Consider the following 19,872-nt stretch of genomic DNA (forward strand, 5'->3'; position numbering starts at 1 on the left):
ATCCTGTTTTTTAGTTTGGTGCAGAGAAGGAGCGCTTTAGGGATGTCTGCATGCTAGACCTTATGTTAACCAATAATATGTCAACGAACAGCAGTCGTGAAGCACATCATTAGGAGCCAGGCGATAAGGAAGTAGGTTGTTGTGTTGGTGTGGTAGTATTCCTGACTGGAGATCCTAGCTGGGGAGCTGAGCACTGGAGAAGCACAGCAAAGTCCACAAATAAGGGATCCACAAACGATGCACATTTGACGGGACGGCAACATTTACAAAATAAAAAAACCCTGTTAATTTTCACAAATTCACAAAGTAATATCAGCGGCGGTTGTTCCAGAGGCAGTCTAGGGGCTCAAAGGTTATATGATCGGTTACCAAATGTGTTCAGTGCATGGCTATCTCCGTGTCATCTACTCGCATGCCCTCTTCTCTTTCAGTTGACTCATTTACTTCCACTTGTCTTTCTGTGATCCTCACTGTTATTTTGTTTCCTTTTTTTCTTTTGCTCCCAAAAAAAACAATACAAACGCCCCCACAAAATAAAAAGTTGTGAAACTGAGTCCTTATCCACCTTGGACCGGTTAGTAAACCAGCCCTTTTCTCTGCTTGTTGTTTGGATAGCTTTGTGCATGTGTGCTGCACTTGTGTCGTGCGTGCGTGCGTGTGTGCGTGTGTGTTTGTGTGTGTTTACGTATATGCCTGCACCTTTTGAACATGCCATTTGTCATTTCCAAACTCGAGCATAAGGCCATAAGATGGCATTAGATATTAATTTGTTTTGATTTTTGATTTTTGACTGTGCAACCATTCATCAAACTTGTACATGATTTTGATTGCGAAGGGTTTTGGTCAAACTTTTCAGTTCTTTCCTTCAACAAATGATTGGAGTCAATTGAGCGTCAGGTGCAGATGTGACTGGTTGTCTCCTCTGGCCAGGTTGGTGGTGAGCTCGCTGGAAGCCCTGGAGAGCTGCTTCGCTGTGGGCTCGTCCAATGAAAAGGTAAACCCTCGTCTCTGCCCTGAACAAAACCAACAGCACTCTTTTGCCTCCCACAATTTGGCAACCTAGCTTATAAAAAAAGTACTATTTAGCCACATAGCATAGTCTTTTATTTAAAACGGCTTGCAGTGAATTCCAATTACAGGTCATTGAGGAGAAGGTTGGGGTGAGGCCCTACCTTTTACGCTTACTACACTACCGAACTACACCGTACTGTTGAGATGAACATCCGAATCACGACACTAGGGCTGTGCAGTTAATCTAATTTTGATCGTGATATCGATTAAAAAAACAAAGAAAAAAAACAAAGATAGTTTAAGTATATTTTATTCATTAAATGTTTTATAGAAATTGCAGAAAAGTAAAGTAAAAAATAAATAAAAATAATCGTTTGAATAATCGTGATTTCAATATTGATGAAAATAATCGTGATTAGGATTATTTTTTTCCATAATCGAGCATCCCTACACAACATCTATCCCTAGCAACCACATGATCCCCTCCTCAGGCAACCTGCCCTCTCTATAGCACCGTGGTCGTGCTTTAGTTCTGGTTGGTTTACAGTAGTGTGGTTGTGGTCCGTGTCTCCAGGAGAAGAACAAGGCAGCAGCGTTGGAGCTGGCCACCCTGCTGCTGTCCATGCCCACCCCCGCTGGCGTGCAGCAGCAGACCAAGGGGCTGCTGGCCAGCCTGCACACCAACCGCACCGCCTACCACAACCACAAGGTACCAGCACACACTCTCACTCGCCCTCTCTCAGTATGCCCGACATCCATGCACAGGAGCATTCGTCTTCAGTTTTTTCACTTGGGAAATTCAATTGTATTTTAGTTTTAAGGTGTTTTAAGTTGTTTTAAATACTTTGTAAGTCATTTCAAATCATAGGGAAGGCAATGGTAATGGCTCCAGTAAAAAGGAAACACATTGGTTGTGATAATCATCAAGAATGTAAACCGAGCATACAACTTCTATAAATATATATATATATATATGAAAATAATCGTGTATATATATATATATACACAGGTGCTGGTCAAATTATTAGAATATCATGAAAAAGTTGATTTATTTCAGTAATTATATTCAGAACGTGAAACTTACATATTATATCAATTCATTACACACAGAGTGATATATTTGAAATGTTTATTTCTTTTAATTTGGATTATTAGTACTGACAATTACTGAAAATCCCAAATTCAGTATCTCAGAAAATTAGAATATTAGTTACGACTAGTACAAAAAATGATTTTTTAGAAATGTGGGCCAACTGAAAAGTATGAACATGGAAAGTTTCAGCATGTATGGCAATCAATACTTAGTTGCAGCTCCTTTTGCCTGAATTGCTGCAGCAATACGGCGTGGCATGGAGTCGACCAGTCTGTTGCACTCCTCAGGTGTTATGAGAGCCCAGGTTGCTTTAATAGTGGCCTTCAGCTCTTCAGCATTGTTGGGTCTGGCATCTCGCATCTTCCGCTTCACAATACCCCATAGGTTTTCTATGGGGTTTAGGTCAGGTGAGTTTGCAGGCCAATCAAGAAGAGGGATACCATGGTCCTTAAACCAAGTACTGGTAGATTTGGCACTGTGTGCAGGTGCCAAGTCATGTTGGAAAATGAAATCGTCACCTCCATAAAGTTGGTCCGCGGCAGGCAGCATAAAGTGTTCTAAAACTTCCTGGTAGACTGCTGCATTGACCCTGGACCTCAGGAAACACAGTGGACCAACAGCAGCAGATGACATGGCACCCCAGACCATTACTGACTGTGGAAATTTTACACTGGACTTCAGGCAACGTGGATTCTGTGCCTCTCCTGTCTTCCTCCAGACTCTGGGACCTTGATTTCCAAAGGAGATACAAAATTTACTTTCATCTGAAAACATAACTTTGGACCACTCAGCAGCAGTCCAGTCCTTTTTGTCTTGAGCCCAGGCGAGACGCTTTTGACGTTGTCTCTTATTCAAGAGTGGCTTTACACGAGGAATGCGACAGCTGAAGCCCATATCTTGCATACGTCGGTGTGTGGTGCTTCTTGAAGCACTGACTCCAGCTACAGTCCACTCTTTGTGGATCTCCCCCACATTTTTGAATCGGTTTTGTTTGACAATCCTCTCCAGGGCGCGTTTATCCCTCTTGCTTGTACACTCTTTTCTACCACATCTTTTTCTTCCCTTCGCCTCTCTATTAATGTGCTTGGACACAGAGCTCTGGGAACATCCAACCTCTTTGGCAATGACCTTTTGTGTCTTGCCCTCCTTCTTTAAAGTATCAATGGTCATCTTTTGGACAGTTGTCAAGTCAGCAGTCTTCCCCATGATTGTGTGTCATACAGAATCAAAACGAGAGACCATTTAAAGGCTTTTCCAGGTGTTTTGAGTTAGTTAGCTAATTAGAGTGTGGCACCAGGTGTCTTCAATATCTGACCTTTTCACCATATTCTAATTTTCTGAGATGTTGAATTTAGGGTTTTCATTGGTTGTCAGCTATAATCATCTTCTTTTTGGCAAAAAACACTTATAATGTATCAGTCTGTTTGGAATGAATGTATACATTCTACAGGTTTGACTTTCTAAATGGAATTAATGAAATAAATCAACTTTTTCATGATATTCTAATAATATGACCAGCACCTGTATTAGAGCAGTCAGTTAAACGCGTTATTAACGGCGTTAACGCAAACCAAATTTAACGGCGTTAAAAAATTTATCGAGCGATTAACGCAATTATTTTATAAAAAAAAAAATACTTTTTTTTTTTTTTTTTTTCTTTGGCTCAAAACAAAGAAGCAGTAGCCTGACTGCTATGTTCAAATGACATTTGTTCAAAGCAGTCGTTTAATTGCACTATAGGCTCTTTTCTTGTATCGTCCTGTTTTGATCAGTATATGCCAATGTTGTTATCAATAAAAAATAATTTGCACAAGGCAAGCCGATGCACTTCACCATGTTGATAAGAGAATTAAAATTAGAAGAATTATGGGACAAAAAAAATCAAGGGATATTTAGCATAGAAAAATAATTTGCGATTAATCGTGAGTTAACTATGACATTAATGCGATTAATCACGATTAAATATTTTAATCGCTTGACAGCTCTAATATATATATAATTAATTTATTAATTAGAATCTTGAGCAGTAGAAGAGATATATCTACATATTCTTTGACACATCTATCAAAGCATACGCTACGGCCATTAAGTAACACACGCCTCTCCTGCTGCTCCCTCTCCCAGGACCAGTCGTTGCTAGGCAACGCTGTGCAGTGTCTGAACGGCTGCAGCCGCGAGGGCAGGGAGCTGGACCCGGATGTGTTCCAGAGGTTGGTGATCACGGCCCGCTCCATAGCCATCATGAGACCCAGCAACCTGGTCCACTTCACCGAGACCAAACCACTGCAGGAGGCCGGTAAGCAGGAGGACCACACACACACACACACACACACACACACACACACACACACACACACACACACACACACACACACACACACACACACACACACCAGCATGTTTGATCTTAAAGGCCAGTGAACACAGAATCATGGTTAAAAGGGTTGGAAAAAATGTGTTTGTATGTCTTCTAGAATCTTGGACATAGCCTGTTCCTGACATATTAGTCTCAGTCTCATATTGTTTGAATTCAAGCTCAAACAGGGAGTTCACCGCCGCTTTGAAAGCCTACAAAAGGATTACCTTGATTGTTATTGGCTGTAACAGAGTTGTCAAATGTTTTCTCTTGAATGTACTTTCTTTGATTTAATAGTGTGCATTTGGAGAAAAAGACATGGTTAGTTGAACTTAGCATGTTTCCAGTTTTTTGTTTTAGCAGGAACCTTCTTAAATGGACCAGTTATACACAATCGTTGTTGAGTTTCAATGGCTCATTGAAACACTTGAGTTTGTCTTGATTTAGATATGGCAGAAGATGCACAGAAGTTGATGGATGGAGAGAGTGATAACTTCATCATGCAACTGGTGAACAACTTCTGGAAACTCCACGCACTCAAACCCAAGAACGCCTTCCTGGCTCCCGCCTGCTTGCCCGGTAAAGTTTCATCCCATGCCCGCTCATTGTGATCCATGACGGTGCAACGCTCATGACATGAGGATGTTTGAGTTCATGGTTATTCATTCTGTCCCATCTCTCAATTGGTGTTTTAGGCCTGACTCACATTGAAGCCACAGTGAACGCCTTGGTGGACATCATCCATGGCTATTGCACATGTGAACTGGACTACATCAATGTGGCCTCCAAGATCTACATGCAGATGTTGCTGTGTCCGGTACGTGTCTTCTGATGTCATCATAAACAAGCTTGTTATAACTGGTGAAACTCAAGATTAGTCATTTTACAAATACCCAATTGGTTCTTAACTAATAACATTTTTTTTTTTTATATACACAAAATAATCTTAAATAATGCTATGGATTAGTGAGTCTCACTAACCATGGTGTTTTTTGAACTTCATGCTAGCAGGACACCTCTGGTAGTTTTAACTAACCCATGGTGTTTCCGTTCTTCATTGTTTGCAGGACACCTCTGTAAACTTTAACTAACCCAAGGTGTTTCCGTTCTTCATTGTTTGCAGGACAACTCTGTTAGCTTTAACTAACCCAAGGTGTTTCCGTTCTTCATTGTTTGCAGGACACCTCTGTAAGCTTTAACTAACCCAAGGTGTTTCCGTTCTTCATTGTTTGCAGGACACCTCTGTTAGCTTTAACTAACCCAAGGTGTTTCCGTTCTTCATTGTTTGCAGGACACCTCTGTTAGCTTTAACTAACCCAAGGTGTTTCCGTTCTTCATTGTTTGCAGGACACCTCTGTTAGCTTTGCGTGCAAGCAGGCGCTGGTTCGAGTCCTGCGCCCGAGGAACAAGCGTCGCCACGTGACCCTCCCCTCTCCTCCACGCTCCAACACGCCCATGGGTAGGTGTCTCGCCACCAACGTTGACATACTTAACAGTACAGCCCACAGCAACACGTGTCCTCTTCAGTGATCGTTGTAGACGTGAGTGGCGTTCAACCATCATCGCGCTAATGCCTCTTATTCTCTTTCTAGGAGACAAAGACTACGACGATGACGACGATCCCGATGACAAGATCCAGTCGTCGGTTCTGACCGGAGGCAGCGAGGGCAGGAGAGAGAGCCAGGAGCAGAACGAGGTGGACCACGGAGACTTCGAGATGGTGGTGAGGATACAGAAGACCGTGATTCTTAAATAATATTAAGCATATTCATCATGATAGATTCCCCCTCCGTTAGCCCGCAGTTCTTCTTGGAAGCATTGGGAGAAACCTTCATGACTTCTTATATCTGTGCGCCCCCCTCTAGTCTGAGTCCATGGTGCTGGAGACGGCTGAGAACGTGAACAACGGGAACCCGTCCCCCCTGGAGGCTCTGCTGGCCGGCGCCGAGGGCTTCCCCCCCATGCTGGACATCCCCCCGGACGCGGACGACGAGACCATGGTGGAGCTGGCCATAGCCCTCAGCCTGCAGCAGGACCAGCAAGGTGTGCATGGTAAAATAGCCCAATTATTCATATTCATAACTGGCAGAATGAAATGCTTATGTGCTAATTACTCTGAAAATGCTACATTAAATGCTACATTAAAATAGTTTACATCCACAAAAATCGATAAGCAATATTTTTTTCTCCAGATTATTCGTTCTTGATGTAAAATAGGTTCTTTACCTGATGGGTGGATGGATGAATAGATGGGTAATTCATTCATCCTTAGGGGTAATTAAGGCGTTGAATTAGGTACATATCTTGTGAGAAACGTGTTGGGTCTGTAGCTAAGGGTGAACCGTGTGAAGTCAGAGCTCCAACCGCCTCCTCGTATTTTGTATCCAGGGAGCAGCAGCAGTGCCCTGGGCCTCCAGAGTCTGGGTCTCTCCGGCCAGGCCCCCAGCTCCTCATCACTGGATGCAGGCACCCTGTCAGACACCACCGCCTCAGGTGAGAACCAGCACCTCCACCCTGGAAACACCCCCCCCCCTCTCCATAGGTGACCTTTAATCAGAGGTCTTATGAGAATTATAATACTGCCCAAGATTCTGATCCTATGAAGTCATCCATTAATAAAGGTCCTCTCTAGCTTGTGGTTCTGTCTAACCACACTGGTAGAGGATTCCCACCGGGGCTACCCCAGGAACAGGGTGGGGAGGGTAGCTGGGTGTACCTGCTCCTTACAGCCAATGCTAACCCTAACCCAATGCCTTTCAGCCCCGGCGTCGGACGACGAGGGCAGCACGGCCGCCACGGACGGCTCCACGCTGAGGACCTCCCCTGCTGAGCACGGGGGCAGCGTGGGCTCGGAGAGCGGAGGGTCTGCCGTCGACTCGGTAGCTGGAGAGCACAGTGGTGAGGGCCCGCTTGGGAAGGGGTACCAGTACAATGCACCTCGAGGGAGAAGGAGAGGAGGACACTTCGGTGATCCCCGGAGGGAAAGGCAGATGTTATAGTTGCAAAAGTGCAAAGTGCCGTTGCAACATAGCAATAAGATGCACCTTTCATTATGATCTGAAATGTCTCCCTATGTGCTTGATTGAAACAACAATGGAGGAAAACTAACATTATTCCTGTATGGGGTCATCACGTTTGTTAATATTGCTTCTGAAACACATAATTTTGGCAAGTTTCAGTTTCTTAGTAGAGAAATAATTCTAATGGAAGTGTGTGTGAATACGTGTGTGCGTTCTCCAGTGTCCGGCCGTAGCAGTGCGTACGGCGACCCCACCGTGGAGGGCCACCCCGCGGGGCCCGGCAGCGTGAGCTCCAGCACGGGGGCCATCAGCACCACGGCCGCCCAGCAGGAGGGAGACGGCTCCGAGGGGGAGGTGGAGAACGAGGGAGACGTCACCACCAGCAACAGGTCCGACTCCCCGAACCAGGCTGAAGAACTGCTCCCCAGACCACATGGTCACCCCCATAACATTCTGAAGAAGTACTTTATTATGCCTTAAGATAATAATAATTATAATAATCAAACGCTAGCTTGTAGCTTTTTACCACTCTGTCCAGTTGTTTTGTATTGATTGTATATTAGAATTGTTCACAGCCAAAGACTTTTGGATAAAGTGTATAAATGTAGGCCTCAGTTTGTTGTAGCCTCATTTTAAAATAGACAACATTAAGTCAAATGACATTAGGTCAATAAGATGGTTGACGCCCCCTAAAGGAAAGGGAACAACTCTCCTTAAAAAGCCCCTAGTCCCAGTAGAAAGCAGAAGCGGTTCCAGTGGATTCCCCCTGGCTAACACGTGGTCTGTTCCCCCAGCAGGCTGCACATGGTCCGCCTGATGCTGCTGGAGCGTCTGCTGCAGCACCTACCCCAGCTGCACAACGTGGGCGGGGTGCGCGCCATCCCCTACATGCAGGTCATCCTCATGCTGACCTCCGACCTGGACGGAGAGGACGACAAGGACAAGGGGGCTCTGGACGACCTGCTGGCCCTGCTCATCGCCGAGCTCGGCATGCACAAAAAGGTGAGCGGCCGGTGACGTCGTGGTGATCCAGGCTTCGCTGTCATATACTGTGATATACTTTAAACCTTTGCCCTTTTTGCCTGAAGAGAAAATTATATTGGGAGTATTCTACTTTGGGAACCTAGATTAGATTCAAGATTCAAAGTATTTATTTGTCCCATACATTTACAGGATGTGCAGTGAAATGTTTGACTGTATTTCTGTGCTTAAAATACAATAGAATAAAATAGAATAAAGTCCAACATATATTAAGAGAAATATATACACACAGGACGTCTAAGATACATTTCGTTAGACGTCTTCGATTGTGATGAACTACTCATCCGGCTAGGTCGATATATTGCGTTCAATAATCTTCTTTTAGCGACTATAATCAAACCATACTTCCTTCTGTTGAGACGCAGTGAGATTCAACCCTGTTTCTCTTTGCTCTGATCCCAGGACGTGTCCAAGAAGAACGAGCGCAGCGCCATCAACGAGGTCCACCTGGTCATCATGAGGCTCCTCAGTGTGTTCATGTCTCGCACCAAGTCTGGCTCCAAGGCCTCCTCTGAGGTGAGTCCCCCCTCCGTCCTGCACCTGTCCACAGCCTCCCTCGGTTCCTACTGGGGCCAGAGGACTGAGCTGCTGGCTCAAGATGGGAACAAAAGTTGATGAGGAATACATGTGTAGTACTAGTTAGTCCAGCAGACGATGTTATGCACTGGGATGAATGGTTGATGCAGTAGGAGTATTTGGTTGTACAGGTTCAGATTTCATAGCTATAACTAAAAATTAATATTTAAACTTGTTTTATGCAACACATTAATCGATTCCGTGTGTCCAAGTAAATTTGTTCCCGTCACTTGGACCAATGGAGGTTTAGATAGTTTATTAGACTCAACCCCTTCTCTCCTCCTATCCCAGTCGTCGTCTCTGATCTCCAACGCCACGGCCACGGCCCTGCTCAGCCTGGGCTCCATCGACTACTGCCTCCACGTGCTCAAGTCCCTGCTGGAGTTCTGGAAGAGCCAGCAGGGCGAGGAGGAGCCTGTGGCCGCCAGCCAGCTCCTGAGACCCCACACGGCCACCTCGCCCCCTGACATGAGCCCCTTCTTCCTGCGACAATACGTCAAGGTAGACATCCCGGGGCGATCCTCAAAGCTTCTCCCATCATCTGCTGCCGTGTTCACATTAGGTTACGTTGTTGTTGAAACCTGCAGCGTCTCTATCTTCAAATATATTAAGCTAGATATATTTACTATATTGTATCTTTAAAATTTGTGACCATTTAATTCCAATTAAATTGATTATTGCCCTTAATTCTATCCTGTTGTCCCCTTGTTAATTTTGCCCTGCCTTAGGTGCTTTAAGTATTTTTTTTATCATGAATGTCAAAGCACTTTGTAATCTAAAGGGACGCTGTCGAAGGTCATGCTCTTAACCCCTGATGCTGGACGGCACTGGGGCTTCACAAGAGTTACAATGGGGTTGTTTGTTGTAGTTTAAACTGTGTGTGTGTTTCCTTCCCCAGGGCCACGCGGCTGATGTGTTTGAGGCGTACTCTCAGCTCCTGACGGAGATGGTGCTCCGGCTGCCCTACCAGATCAAGAAGATCGCCGACACCAACCCCCGCATCCCGGCCCCGGTCTTCGACCACTCCTGGTTCTACTTCCTGTCTGAGGTAGATGTTATGGTCTGCCAGACTTTAACCTGATCAACTTATTCAAGCACATTTCGCAGAAACGTCCATTCCAGCCACAGTTTGGAGTGCATTGGACCCAAACGGGAAGACTTATGATCCTCCCCTTGACCCTGCTCCTCCCACCCCCTCTCCTCCCCCCAGTACCTGATGATCCAGCAGACTCCCTTCGTGCGGAGGCAGGTGCGCAAGCTGCTGCTCTTCATCTGCGGCTCCAAGGAGAAGTACCGGCAGCTGCGGGACCTGCACACGCTGGACTCCCACGTGCGCGCCATCAAGAAGCTCCTGGAGGAGCAGGGCATCTACCTGCGGGCCGGCGTGCTCACAGCCACCTCGGGCTCTGCCCTGCAGTACGACACGCTCATCAGCCTGGTGAGTGTGGACCTGTCCTGTCCGTGGGTCTGTCTGTGTCCCTCTCTTGTCCGTCTCATTCTTTCTCTGTCTGTATCTGTCTCCCTCTCTCTGTCCCTGCCAGTCTATCTCTCTGTCCCTCTCTGAAAACTGTCCGTCTTGTCTGTGTGTTAACTTGAGCATGCTAGAGTGTTTGAGTTTAGCTATGCTGTGTTGACAGACCTCCTACTTAATTCTATGGGGAGATTTTGATGAGGAAAAATTGACTGGGATTGAAGTGTGTTGCATTTCTTGTGTGATTTGTGTTGAGCCCGGTCGTCTTTCCATCCCCTGTGTAGATGGAGCACCTCAAGGCCTGCGCCGAGATCGCCACTCAAAGGACCATCAACTGGCAGAAGTTCTGCATGAAGGATGACTGTAAGGGAACCATTAATACTTGACTTGTTCAAGAAACCCAGTAAAGAGTTGGAACCTATCCTTTAGTCTTTCACTCCTCCATTTCAACGCCTCGATTCTAACGCCTTCTCTTCCTGCCCAGCCGTGCTGTACTTCCTGCTGCAGGTCAGCTTCCTGGTGGACGAGGGCGTGTCTCCGGTGCTCCTGCAGCTGCTATCCTGCGCGCTGTGTGGCAGCAAGGTGCTCGCCACCTCCTCCTCCTCCTCCTCTTCCTCCTCAGGGGGAGGAGGAGGAGGGTCAGGGGGAGGTGGGGGGCCACCCGGAGGCTCCCAGCCCTCCCAGACCAAGTCCTCCAGCAAGAAGAGCAAGAAGGAGGACAAGGAGAAGGACAAGGACGGTGAGGAAGAGCCCCCACCTCCTCATTGGCTGGAGCGTCGTTCCCCAGAGTGTTTGTCTCCGGGCCGCAAAGGCTCTGGGTTCGATTCCCTGGGCTTCCTAAAACTCTTGACTACTCCACAATGACATGCATTTATTTGAATATTGCTGTGGATAAAGATTTGCTAAATGGAGCAAAGAGTCAAATTAAATCAACAAATTGATGAGATTAGGGTCAAACCATTCACAGAATAAAAGATTTGATTTGATTTCTGAAACATCCATCCGCTCTCTGTGAGGCCGACTCTCATTTTAATATGAACAATCTTGAAGCATTGAGCAAGCGTCTGTATGCCCTCCGTCTAATGAATGGTTTCTTCGGGGGGTCTGTCTACAGGTGAAGGGGTGGGCAGCCAGGAGGACCAGCTGTGCATGGCTCTGGTCAGCCAGCTCAACAAATTCGCCGACAAGGAGACCCTGATCCAGTTCCTACGCTGCTTCCTGCTGGAGTCCAACTCCTCGGCTGTGCGCTGGCAGGCCCACTGTCTGGCCCTGCACATCTACAGGTACTGTTATACACACATCTAGATGTACTGTCATACACACTGTCTGGCCCTGCACATCTACAGGTACTGTTATACGTATCTAGATGTACTGTTCCACACACTGTCTGGCCCTACACATCTACTGGTACTCTTATGCACACATCTAGATGTACTGTTATACACACTGTCTGGCCCGGCACATCTACAGGTACTGTTATACACACATCTAGATGTACTGTCATACATACTGTGTTGCCCTACACATCTACAGATACATTTTTACACACTATGAACCTACACATCTCGAGGTACTGTTACACAAACTGTCTGGCCCTACAAATCTACCAAGAAGAACACGACATATGCTCGCTCGCTCACTCACTCACTCACTCACTCGCTCTGACGTATAGACGTAAATGGTACTTTCCTGACAATCCCTGCGGTCTCTGGACAGGAACTCCAGTAAGTCTCAGCAGGAGCTGCTGCTGGAGCTGACCTGGGCCATCTGGCCAGAGCTCCCCGCCTACGGCCGCAAAGCCGCCCAGTTTGTGGACCTGCTGGGATACTTCTCCCTCAAGACGCCTCAGACCGAGAAGAAGGTCTGTTGGACAGTTTGCCTTTCGTCAGAACTGTTTTTAGTTTAATGTATCCATCAGTCAAGCAGAGTATAGTCAAAATACATCTATTGAGAAATGTTGACCAGAATATAAAAGTCAAAGTATTCTGTGCATAGCAAGCGAAATTGCCACCAGTACAATATTTATCTTATGTTTGCATTTTCATAAATTGTGGGTTTTTTTCCGTCCCTCCAGCTTAAGGAATATTCCCAGAAAGCTGTGGAGATCCTGAGGACACAGAACCACATACTGACCAACCACCCCAACTCCAACATCTACAAGTGAGCATTCACCCTTCCATTTAACCTCCATTAACCAGAATGACTAAAATGACCCAGTCTTCTACTCACACTTTGACCCTCGGAAAGACCATCAAATAAATCACCAACATCCTTCTTTTACAGCACTCTGTCTGGGTTGGTGGAGTTTGACGGGTTCTTCCTGGAGAGTGACCCCTGCCTGGTCTGCAACAACCCAGAAGTCCCCCTCTCTGTGAGTCCCTTTCTGACATGAGTCCGTTAATACGCAGCTCAACATTTTGTTTTGTCAATTGTTGTGGTGGGGTTTTTATTCAAATCCTCATTTTGGTTCGTCCACAGAACATCAAGCTGTCCTCGATCAAAGTGGACACGCGCTACACCACCACCCAGCAGGTGGTGAAGTTGATCGGCAGCCACACCATCAGCAAGGTGACGGTGAAGATAGGGGACCTGAAGCGCACCAAGATGGTCCGCACCATCAACCTCTACTACAACAACAGGACGGTGCAGGCCATCGTGGAGCTCAAGAACAAGTGAGTCGTCTGTGGCTGGTCGCTCCCGCTCTGTACCGCTGTTTAAGATCAGGTATCTTGTTGGTTTGAAGCTATGCCGTCCTTTTCCATGACGCTAAATCGTGTTTTTCCCATTAACTTAAAATCAGTATTCACAGCAGCAACTCACCCTTGCTTTGAGTGGAGTGAAAAGACGTGCACTGGAGAGATTAAAGTCCTCCTTATGAAAGTCCAAATTATTAACAAGCTCTCTCCCTCTCTCCCCCTCTCTCCCTCTCTCCTCCCTTCCCCTCTCCCCCTCTGCCTCTCTCCCCTCTCTCCCTCTCCCCAGGCCGGCCCGCTGGCACAAGGCCAAGAAGGTGCAGCTGACCCCGGGCCAGACAGAGGTGAAGATCGACCTGCCGCTGCCCATCGTGGCGTCCAACCTGATGATCGAGTTCTCGGACTTCTACGAGAACTACCAGGCGTCCACGGAGACGCTGCAGTGCCCCCGCTGCAGCGCCTCCGTGCCGGCCAACCCGGGCGTGTGTGGGAACTGCGGGGAGAACGTGTACCAGTGCCACAAGTGCAGGTGAGCCCCCGACCTTCTTCTGGCCAACTGGAGACTAGCGGCCGAACTGTCGGACAGAAAATAAGATTTCATTTACATTTTTTCATTTGGCGCTAGTTTAACTTAAACCACCTCGTCGTCCATTGCCTCAGGTCCATCAATTACGACGAGAAGGACCCCTTCCTGTGCAACGCCTGTGGTTTCTGCAAATACGCCCGCTTTGACTTCATGCTGTACGCCAAACCCTGCTGCGCTGTGGATCCCATCGAGAACGAGGAGGACAGGAAGAAGGTACGGCGCACCTCTTGGGCCAAAATACAGATCATTTGAAACCTCCCGCGGGCTACAACCCAACCCAGAGACCCATTACTGACTCGTCTTCCTAGTATGTGTAGAAGTGACCTTAAACGGTCCTGGATGTGTTTCTCTGCAGGCTGTGACCAACATCAACACTCTGCTGGATAAGGCCGACCGGGTGTATCACCAGCTGATGGGCCACCGGCCCCAGCTGGAGAGCCTTCTGTCCAAGGTCAACGAGGCCGCACCAGAAAAACCTCAGGTGAGTCGCTCAGAATGCCGGTACCTCACTACAGAATCTGTCTCTCTCTGTCTCTCTCTGTCTCCCTCCTGTTCCTAACCCCTTCCCCTGCTCCTCCACCAGGACGACTCTGGAGCCGGGGGGGGACTGGGGGCCACGTCGGCCAACGTCAACCGCTACATCCAGCAGCTGGCCCAGGAGTACAGCGGAGACTGCAAGACCTCCTTCGACGAGCTCTCCAAGATCATACAGGTAGGAGCGCCTCTGTTATTCCCCTCGCCTGTTGTAATTTCCAGTGTAGTCTGCTGCACGATAGACATAAGGACCAAATCGAAACCCTTCTTGGATTGTTACCATCCAATTTACACTGCTACATTTTGACCCAACCTGTACTACGAAGGTTGAAGAGAATGTCACTCATCTGCAGACGGTCCATGAGAACCCCCTGAACCCGGTTCTTCTCCTCCCCCCTGTGTGTGTGTGAGCAGAAGGTCCTGGCGTCCCGTAAGGAGCTCCTGGAGTACGACCTCCAGCAGCGCGAGGCGGCCACCAAGTCGTCCCGCAGCAGCAGCGGCGGCAGCCAGCCCACCTTCACCGCCAGCCAGTACCGCGCCCTCTCCGTGCTGGGCTGCGGCCACACCTCCTCCAACAAGTGCTACGGCTGCGCCTCGGCCGTCACGGGCCACTGCATCACGCTGCTGCGCGCCCTCGCCACCAACCCCGCCCTGCGGCAGATCCTGGTCCTCCAGGGGCTGATCCGGGAGCTGTTTGAGTACAACCTGCGGCGGGGCACGGCCTCCATGCGGGAGGAGGTGCGGCAGCTGGTCTGCCTCCTCACCAGGTGAGTCCTCGCCCTTGTGGGTCTGCTCGGGAGGACAGCCGCGTGGGGGGGGTTGTGAACGGAGTATCAACGTAGTGCAGTTGGTTTGTAAACGGCTGTGGAGGGAATGAGTGACTTCAGCAATCCAAAGACGTACAAAGACACAGGAAGTCAGTCACTAGGTGTAGTGGTTTGGTGTGTATGACTCCTAGCCGGAAAAGTTCTGGTTTTGATCCACCACGGATCCACATGGAGGCATCCTTGAGCAAGAGGCCCCTACCTTGAGCTTAACTGTGAACTAAATGACCACACGCCATGTATCTGCATTCATTCTCACTTTGGTTTAACACTTAATACCGTGTGATAGGCACTGTTTCACACGCCTAGCTCCATGCATGTGGTGGTTTCCTCAGGCATAACGTTGAGACTTTGTTTGCTTCTCTTCTTCCAGGGATCACCCAGAAGCCACTCAGCAGATGAATGACCTCATCATCGCCAAAGTGTCTTCTGCCCTGAAAGGACACTGGGCAAATCCAGATCTGGTACGATGTTAACCATCCCTACTCAACTGAACCCCTGAAGTCACATACCCACTGTCACTTTCTAGTATCCTACATGATAAGAATTCATATCCATCTCGGAAACGCAGTCATCACTTAAAAATACTTTTAAGCGAATTGAATGGCTGCAGTGAAAACGCTGCACAGTACAGAGTTAAGTTGGTCTATAAAGCAAATGAAGTTAGGTAGCCAGTGTCTTTGGGTGTGTGTCTGATGCTTCTGGTTTCCCTCACCTTGCAGGTCAGTAATCTGCAGTATGAGATGCTGCTGCTGACGGACTCCATCTCTAAAGAGGGCGGATGCTGGGAGCTCAGGCTGCGTTGTGGTACGTTGTTCATATGGATTTACCTTTCATTTCACCAGGTATTTACTTTTCCTTCAGTTTAACTGCTTTTGGACTTCAGTAGGCATGATTGTTTCGCATCTGGAAGGCAAATTGGGGCTCAGACATACAACAAAAGGCATATGTTAATGATTTTAATGCTGTGCCTAATGGATGTAAAGCCAGCTTTCCCTCCTTTGGCATGACTAAGTGACACTAGACACATCCTACTAACTGATGTTCCCATCTCTCCCCATCCAGCCCTCAGTCTGTTCCTCATGTCTGTGAACATCAAGACGCCCGTGGTGGTTGAGAACATCACCCTGATGTGTCTCAGGATCCTGCAGAAGCTCATCAAGCCCCCTGCTCCCACCAGCAAGAAGAACAAGGTAAACGCCTCGCAGCCATTGGTCCTGGAGCGTCACATGATCTGCTTGAATAGAACTAGAAGGGATGTTTTTTTTTTTCTCAAATCTTCGAAAGGCTCCAATTTTTAAATGCCCCTTTAGGTTTGTTCTAAAATATATAATGAACTATTTTCCAATCGATATATTTCATTTTGTGTGTGTGCGTGAGTAGGATGCTGCAGTGGAGTCTCTGACCACAGTGAAGCCCTACAGCAATGAGATCCACGCCCAGGCCCAGCTCTGGCTCAAGAAGGACCCCAAAGCGTCCTACGAAGCCTGGAAGAAGTGCCTCCCAGCTCGTTGTAAGTGGGGCGCTCTGAAAAACGGACCCAAAAGGACCACTGGAATGCAATGGATTTAACCACTAGTATTTCAGCCGATTTGATCCATTTGGGCGTCTATATCAGAGATGCCAGTAGACAGTACCGCTAGGCATCCCTGAGCAACAACAATCAGCTTTAAGCCCACAACCTTTAGGCTTGGAGTCAAACACCCAATCAACTAGACTTTCCTGCCCCCTTTTAAAGAACCTTATTCAACGGCCTTCCAACCAATACCTGTCAGCACTTCTAATAAAATGTCTCGTCGATTAGAGTAAGTATTTACAAGTGGTTGTGCTCCATCTGCAGGCCAGGAGGCGGTGTCCAAACCCCAGAGCAAGGTGGAGCTGCGGAGGCAGTACCTCCTGGAGAAGTACGTGTGGAAGTGGAAGCAGTTCATGAGGGCCCGGACCGAGGGCCTGTTCCCCCGCCTGCTCAAACTCAGCCACAACAACTGGCTGCGACAGGTAACAGCCGCTCACTACGCTCCCCCCAACGCCTTCTCCCTGAGTCAGATATACAAAGAGGACGCGGTGTATTGTTTGTTTTCCGGCGTCCCGTGATATAGTTGCTGGTTCTTTTGTTGTAGGTGCTCTTCACGCCTGCCACCCAAGCAGCGAGACAGGCCGCATGTACCATCGTGGAGGCCCTCACTACCATACCCAGCCGCAAGCAGCAAGTCCTGGACCTGCTCACCAGGTAGGAGCCCACGAACCAGGGTTCATCATACAGTCTGGCTTCATGGTGCCGGGTGGAGGACACTGAACGGATGAATAAGGATGTGGAAACCTTTCATTTCTAGGTTCAATCTTTATGCTCTAATGACTCTTGTTGTGCTGAGGTTATTCCGCGAGCGATGCTTGTCCGCCGTGTGCACTCTACTGTACTGACTGTTTGTGTGTGTGTTTGTGTCAGCTACCTGGATGAGCTGAGTGTGGCAGGGGAGTGTGCGGTGGAGTACCTGGGTCTGTACCAGAAGCTCATCAAGCCTGCCCACTGGAAGGTGTACCTTGCTGCCCGTGGGGTCCTGCCCTACATCGGCAACCTCATCACCAAGGTGACTGGATGACCAGATGCTCCATGAATTAATATATGTATACACTGTAAATGCCTATTGGTGGATGTTTTTAATCCTAGTATTTTGCCATGTTCCCGACCTTCAAAAATGTGCTTATAGAAATACCCTTGTACCACTGCGATTCAATGATGACGATTTAACTCATGAATGCACTATTGAGCAATCCACAGGGCATTGCTTCGTCTTTAATATGCATTCTCTTTAAACGCCAGCAAACGGCTCATTTAAATGCCTCTATGTGCTCCAAAGTGGCGGAGTACCAAGTGTTTCAGAAGCAGTTATTCATGAGCAGTATCTCTGTATGTATCTCTGTGTAGGAGATCGCCAACCTGCTGTCTCTGGAAGAAGCTACGCTGAGCACTGACCTCCAGCAAGGCTACGCCCTCAAGAGTTTGACAGGTAGGTTTTTCATCTGATCTCATTTGCTTCCACTTCGACAAGGTTGACGCTTTGGGCATTTGCATTCGAAGCACAGAATCCTGATACTCACACTTGAGATTAAAGAGGCTTGTGATACCCTATCGAATTCACACCTTTTGACCCCAAGTGAATGGCTTCCCCCAGGTCTGCTGTCGTCGTTTGTGGAGGTGGATTCCATCAAGCGGCACTTCAAGAGCCGCCTGGTGGGCACGGTGCTCAACGGCTACCTGTGCCTGAGGAAGCTGGTCGTCCAGCGCACCAAGCTCATCGACGAGACCCAGGACATGCTGCTGGAGATGCTGGAGGACATGACCACAGGTGGGTGGCTGCGTGGTTGGGACGGTGGTTCATGGAAGTGTTGATTTCCAACCCTCCCTGGTAGGGGGGATTCCTTCCCAGTTCCTTCCCAGGTTTTTTCCTCTCCTTTAGAGAGCTTGGAGTTAGGGGGGGTGCTCCGATATGGGCCTGTGCAGCCCTTACAGGATGTTAGGCTATAGTTTAGCCAATGTTTCTGTCCACTTCTTAATACACATTCAATTTCAAGACGAGGAAAATTAATGTAATATGTAATATTAACCAAACAATTACCATCCTACTTGACGGTAATTGCAATATAGTTTCAGTCCTAGTTTTTTTAGACCTTGACCTCTGAACCCTAAACGGTTCTAAGGGTTAATTATAAATTCCCTGCCGACGGCATTCATCAGAGAACACTCATGAAGGCCCCTGGTTTGGGATCAAATGACTTATTTACACGCGTGTGTCTTCAGGAACGGAGTCTGAGACCAAGGCCTTCATGGCGGTGTGCATCGAGACCGCCAAGCGCTACGACCTGGACGACTACCGGACACCCGTGTTCATCTTTGAGCGGCTGTGCAGCATCATCTACCCTGTGAGTTTCACCCCCCGTTCAGGCTCCACACACCGCCTCACAGAGCCGTTCATCTGACCTAATGATCGAGGCCAAACACGGCTCACTGCAGCGCGGGCGTTAATTAATGTAACCTGTGTAACAGTGTGTGATGCAGATTGCATTTTAATACAAATTTACAGTATTTGCTAAGCAGGACACATTGAAAAAGGCGTCCCTTAAGCGAGATGGATAACCCCAACCAGCTTCTTATAGATATTTGACTATCGCAGGTCATTTGGATAAAGGGTCTCTAAAATATCACTATTACAGTACTATTCCTAGCAGATATATTGAAAGTATAATGCAATCATCTAATGCTATAATATGAAATGATTAAAGACGTGGTCTCAGCGACCTCTATAATAGCCGTCTGCTGCTATATGAAAGAGGTCACAGGTCACCCCCTCACCCTTGTCTCCCCACCACCACCTCCTCCAGGAGGAGAACGAGGTGACGGAGTTCTTCGTGACCCTGGAGAAGGACCCCCAGCAGGAGGACTTCTTGCAGGGCCGCATGCCAGGGAACCCGTACAGCAGCAACGAGCCGGGCATCAGGCCCCTGATGAGGGACATCAAGAACAAGATCTGCCAGGACTGTGACCTGGTGGCCCTGCTGGAGGACGACAGTGGCATGGAGGTGAGCACTCCACCACAACCCTAGCCTGCAGTCGCATGACCAGGGCCTAGCCAGCAGACACATGACCAGGGCCTAGCCAGCAGACACAT

At 48.0% G+C, this 19,872-nt stretch overlaps 1 protein-coding gene across 17 annotated transcripts in view; it reads left to right on the forward strand.

The window, feature by feature from the left end:
* ubr4 (ubiquitin protein ligase E3 component n-recognin 4) overlaps positions 1-19,872 on the forward strand; it is a 59,094-nt gene that overhangs the window by 27,842 nt on the left and 11,380 nt on the right. For 7 of the 17 annotated variants that reach the window (XM_030338367.1, XM_030338450.1, XM_030339104.1 and 4 more), the window contains 40 exons: positions 542-574; positions 931-994; positions 1,586-1,720; positions 4,229-4,400; positions 4,908-5,039; positions 5,156-5,277; positions 5,808-5,919; positions 6,053-6,183; positions 6,326-6,512; positions 6,849-6,953; positions 7,221-7,358; positions 7,701-7,869; positions 8,275-8,482; positions 8,924-9,037; positions 9,389-9,598; positions 9,996-10,145; positions 10,308-10,535; positions 10,853-10,931; positions 11,053-11,307; positions 11,683-11,851; positions 12,285-12,429; positions 12,643-12,728; positions 12,852-12,939; positions 13,047-13,240; positions 13,551-13,790; positions 13,922-14,060; positions 14,203-14,328; positions 14,431-14,559; positions 14,796-15,148; positions 15,579-15,669; positions 15,928-16,012; positions 16,271-16,398; positions 16,589-16,718; positions 17,046-17,203; positions 17,326-17,435; positions 17,652-17,793; positions 18,132-18,213; positions 18,379-18,552; positions 19,005-19,126; positions 19,586-19,783. In XM_030338367.1, coding sequence (XP_030194227.1) covers positions 542-574; positions 931-994; positions 1,586-1,720; positions 4,229-4,400; positions 4,908-5,039; positions 5,156-5,277; positions 5,808-5,919; positions 6,053-6,183; positions 6,326-6,512; positions 6,849-6,953; positions 7,221-7,358; positions 7,701-7,869; positions 8,275-8,482; positions 8,924-9,037; positions 9,389-9,598; positions 9,996-10,145; positions 10,308-10,535; positions 10,853-10,931; positions 11,053-11,307; positions 11,683-11,851; positions 12,285-12,429; positions 12,643-12,728; positions 12,852-12,939; positions 13,047-13,240; positions 13,551-13,790; positions 13,922-14,060; positions 14,203-14,328; positions 14,431-14,559; positions 14,796-15,148; positions 15,579-15,669; positions 15,928-16,012; positions 16,271-16,398; positions 16,589-16,718; positions 17,046-17,203; positions 17,326-17,435; positions 17,652-17,793; positions 18,132-18,213; positions 18,379-18,552; positions 19,005-19,126; positions 19,586-19,783 — 5,833 coding nt within the window. The remainder of the gene's footprint in view (positions 1-541; positions 575-930; positions 995-1,585; positions 1,721-4,228; positions 4,401-4,907; positions 5,040-5,155; positions 5,278-5,807; positions 5,920-6,052; positions 6,184-6,325; positions 6,513-6,848; positions 6,954-7,220; positions 7,359-7,700; positions 7,870-8,274; positions 8,483-8,923; positions 9,038-9,388; positions 9,599-9,995; positions 10,146-10,307; positions 10,536-10,852; positions 10,932-11,052; positions 11,308-11,682; positions 11,852-12,284; positions 12,430-12,642; positions 12,729-12,851; positions 12,940-13,046; positions 13,241-13,550; positions 13,791-13,921; positions 14,061-14,202; positions 14,329-14,430; positions 14,560-14,795; positions 15,149-15,578; positions 15,670-15,927; positions 16,013-16,270; positions 16,399-16,588; positions 16,719-17,045; positions 17,204-17,325; positions 17,436-17,651; positions 17,794-18,131; positions 18,214-18,378; positions 18,553-19,004; positions 19,127-19,585; positions 19,784-19,872) is intronic. The other 10 variants (XM_030339257.1, XM_030338793.1, XM_030339037.1 and 7 more) reach the window with 7 other exon arrangements.

This window comes from Gadus morhua, chromosome 1 (genome assembly GCF_902167405.1).
Source record: "Gadus morhua chromosome 1, gadMor3.0, whole genome shotgun sequence".
NCBI classification, from domain to species: Eukaryota; Metazoa; Chordata; class Actinopteri; order Gadiformes; family Gadidae; genus Gadus; species Gadus morhua.